Raw genomic sequence first — 4066 nt, 5'->3', positions numbered from 1 at the left:
CCCCCAAACCCCCCCCCCCCCCCTTCCTTCCTTCCTTCCTTCCTTCCTTCATAATAAAATAGAAGGAAAACCTAAAATAAGTGGCTAAGTTGGAGGGCTCGCCATCCCATATAAATAGAAGCACACGCCGAGCTCAGGAGCAGCTGTCAGAGTCACAAAACAGTTAAGCTGGATACATTCAGCTAGCGGCTGTGGCTGAGCACATTTCAAAATCTGCAGAGAGCATATTCAGACACCTCCCTGACATTATATTGGGTGGGGTCAGAATATTTGTAGATCCGGGGCATGGGTCACATCTGACAAGCCAGGGATAAGACAAGACAAAAAAAAAATACAAGTCACGAGAGAGAGGTTACCAGGACGTGTATTTAGGATCCTCCTAATCCTGCACTGTGCAAATGAATGCAGACCAGGCACACTAGGGGGATTATTCTTAGCAGATGGACACAGATGAATCTATATGGGACCGAGCTCAAACAGCACGTAGCATAGAAACAAACAAAACACATTGGGGAAAGGTGCCTACAGGAAGGCCAGACCTGTCAATCAAATCCAGAATTGTAACATGGTTACCCAACGGTCAGAGTATTATTTAGATCAACCACTTTTCACTCACGGCACGCTTTAAAAAGTATGCAAAATCCTGAGGCACCCAGGCTAAAATGTAAAGTGGGAACCCACACAAAAAGTGGGGATGATCCTTTTGCACCAAAGTCTTCGCGTCAAATCAGGAGCCCCCATTCACAACAATCAAAATTCTCCCCTTCCCATCAGAGTCCTCCTTTACAGTAGCCCCCCTTCCCATCAGAGTCCCCCTTCACAGTAGTCCCCCTTCCCTTTTATATCAGAGCCCTCTTTCATATTGGAATTCCCTCTTTTGCATCCGAGTCCCTCTTCACATCCTACCAACAGAAAATGTTGAGGGACCCCCATCTAAAAAATGTAAAGTGGGACCTCATGCAAAAACAAATAATTGGGGATTCTTACTTTGCATCAAAGTTCTTCCTTCAAATCAGGAGCCCCCATTCATATCAGATCCCCTATTTCACATACTTTACATCAGAATTCTCCCACTACACATCAGAATTCTACCCACAGAAAATGTTGAGGCACCCCGGTCTAAATGTAAAGGGAAACCCCACACAAAAAGTGTGCATCTCCCTTTGCACCAAAGTTCTCCCTTTACTTCAGAACTATCAGATGCAGCTTACCACCAAAGTTGGGGATTGAAGCCGATTCCAAACAGTTTACAGCCCATATGCAATGGTACCGTATACTCCATCTGTGAAGCATGGCGGGTCATGTACAACAGTCATAGAATGGCCAACCTCATCCTTCTGATAGAACTGGATTAAAATGTACCCTCTAAGCACTCGTGAGTAACCTGCCATCAGATACAATATCGGCCAAGCACAAAACTGTCATTTTTAGCACCCAAAAGTCACCTAAAAAATCCTAGATTTCTGTGCATATAGGAAAGACATACCTGGATGCACTACATCCACCATTAGGAAAGACATACCTGGATGCACTACATCCGCCATTAGGAAAGACATATCTGGATACACTACATCCACCATTAGGAAAGACATATCTGGATGCACTACATCCGCCATTAGGAAAGACATACCTGGATGCACTACATCCACCATTAGGAAAGACATATCTGGATACACTACATCTGCCAGTAATGATGGATAGATAGGATAGATAGATAGATAGATAGATACTCCGTTCAATCCTGTAGCCAAACTGAAGTTTAAGTAGCCATGAACTACACCTTCAAAGTACAATAGGGAAGACTGGGAAAAGTTAGATGCCAGGCGTATAATATATATATATACACCAGGTGCATGGATCACACTTTGCATTAACACGTCTGCCATTTTGATGTAACGGACTTTAACTGTCAAACAGTTGCAGCATCTCCCCCCCATCCTCCTCTCTCTCCTTCCTATTAACTGGAACAGATCCAATACAAGGAACAATACAATTTTACTAATCTGCATTGTGCTGTGTGTGACAATGCATGGTGATCGTGAACCTATGAGAAGGAAGGAAGTGCGTTGCCAACCCGACTCCTGGGGTTTGTTCATTCCAAGGTGTAAAATCATGCAGACATAGCTCCCCCATAAACATTCACACTTATGTAAACAAAGCCACCCAGAACGGCCAGGTCCAGTGCAGGGCTCAGCTGATATTATGAATGTAACAAGGGATCAGGTACAGGAGGGGAAGGAAGGGATCAGGTACAGGAGGGGAAGGAAGGGATCAGGTACAGGAGGGGAAGGAAGGGATCAGGTACGACTTGGTGTTATAGAACTTGCAGAGAGAAGTTGCAGCAGTGGGGATCAGCACGAGGAGCGGAAGTTTAAATCCCCCCTCGCTCAGTAGCGGAGTGACAGCAGCCGGGCTCCCCGGGAGATGTTGATGAGCCAGGAGATAACGTGCTGGCTGTCAGTGCAGGGAACATGGAGGCTGTGACAGCGGCAGCCCGGGCCAGTGACACATCCCGGATGAAGAGGGCTCCGCTGTTTGTTTTGCTTCCCTGTTGTTGCTTGTCAGCCGCTCCTCCCCCCTCTGACATCCCGCACAGGCACACTGCACAGATCCCTCACCTACACAGTGGATGAGCCGGTGCCGCCACGAGTCGAGCTCCCGCCGGAATCCCTTCCTCTCCGCCGTGCACCGAGGGCTCCGGCACTGGGCAGCCATACTGTCGGTTCCCTTTTTCCATCTGCGTCTGACGTCACCGCTCGTCACTTACAACTCACTCACACACATACAGGCACAGGGAGGGGCGGGGTTTACGGCGCTGATTGACACGCTCTCTAACTGACGGGGTGCTGAAGGGTGGGCGGGGTCACGGATGATTGGCAGCTGGAGCTGTCAAGCAGCGTTGAAGGGGGGAGGGGGCGTGTCCGAATGGAGCTCATAGTTATTGTCACAGTTCGGAGAAGTGTGCCGCGATGGTCTCTGACATGGAGAGGTGGCGGCGGCTCCTCGTTCTGCATGACATTAGTTTCGGTAATGACATGAGCCAGGATGACGGTGCTGCTGCCAAGGCAGCAGGAAAGTCTCCGCTGCAGTTACTCCCACAGGGATAAAGTGAAACTAGTTTCAGAGAGGTGCACAGGAGAGGGATTTCTGGCTCACAGTCTTAGGACTTCCATAGTGTCAAACAAAATAAAGATGAACTTTATCCCTCTTCTTCCCTGAATTTTTTTAACCCTGCTTTTGTGCTGCGTTGTCCTCACATATGAACCTGCCCAACAAATCAAGCTTAGGCTCTCTGCGACCCATTGTTCAGGTGTCACAGCCCAGGCCGACATCTTGGTGCTCCTCTGGAGCTGGCTGTCTCTTCCAGGCTCAGGCAGCCAGCTCCTGATGAAGCCCACTGGTTGCTCTATGCCCCAGATCCCGGACCCGCTTGGGGTATGTGGGTGCTCAGGAGGCTACGGGAGCTGGACAGGTAATTCTCACCTAGAAGAGAATACATTAAAAAGTACACAAACTGGGGGGGGAGTTAGGGTGGCATTTATTAGAGAGGAATGTTAAAGTGAAGCTCCACTGTAATCAAGAAGTCTCGTCATAAATATTTTCCCTCATTCTGTCCACCAGAGACAAAGTGCAAGAAACACTTTGTCCTCTTTTAATACGCGCTGTGGATCCAGAGCTATTCTCCTTCTCCTCTTTCTCCTAAATCTTCTCCTTCCCCTCCTCCTTTTGCTCTTCTCTTTCTCATGCTCCTTTTCCTGCTCCCCCTCCTCCTGCTCCCCCTTCTCCTCCTCCTTCTCCTCTTCCCTTTCTTTCTGCTCCTTCTCCTGCCCCTCTTCCTTCCTCTCCTGCTGCTCCTCATTTTCCTTCTCCTGCTCCTCTTCCTCCTCCTGCTTCTCTTTCTCCATCTCCTGCTTCTTCTCCTCCTCCTTCTGGTTTGGGTGATATTTTGAGATGAGGTCGGTGATCTAGCGAGAGTCAGAGTTGTGGATGGCTTTGTATGTATTTTGAGTTTTGTATGTTGGTGCGGGAAGCCAGTGGAGGGATTGTCAGGGAGGGGTTGCAGACA

At 48.6% G+C, this 4066-nt stretch overlaps 1 protein-coding gene across 3 annotated transcripts in view; it reads right to left on the bottom strand.

Annotated features, from left to right (window-relative positions):
• Positions 1-2773, bottom strand: part of LCORL (ligand dependent nuclear receptor corepressor like) — a 55978-nt gene extending 53205 nt beyond the window's left edge. For 2 of the 3 annotated variants that reach the window (XM_018569266.1, XM_018569264.1), the window contains exon 1: positions 2619-2773. In XM_018569266.1, coding sequence (XP_018424768.1) covers positions 2619-2715 — 97 coding nt within the window. In that variant the 5' untranslated portion in view covers positions 2716-2773. The remainder of the gene's footprint in view (positions 1-2618) is intronic. The other variant, XM_018569263.1, reaches the window with a different exon arrangement.
• Between the last annotated feature and the right edge of the window lie 1293 nt (positions 2774-4066).

This window comes from Nanorana parkeri, unplaced genomic scaffold (assembly GCF_000935625.1).
Source record: "Nanorana parkeri isolate BGI_ZX_2015 unplaced genomic scaffold, ASM93562v1 scaffold1315, whole genome shotgun sequence".
In the NCBI taxonomy this organism is placed as follows: domain Eukaryota; kingdom Metazoa; phylum Chordata; class Amphibia; order Anura; family Dicroglossidae; genus Nanorana; species Nanorana parkeri.
The sequence above is the reverse complement of the archived record's forward strand: the minus strand, read 5'-3'. Positions and strand labels throughout refer to the sequence as shown.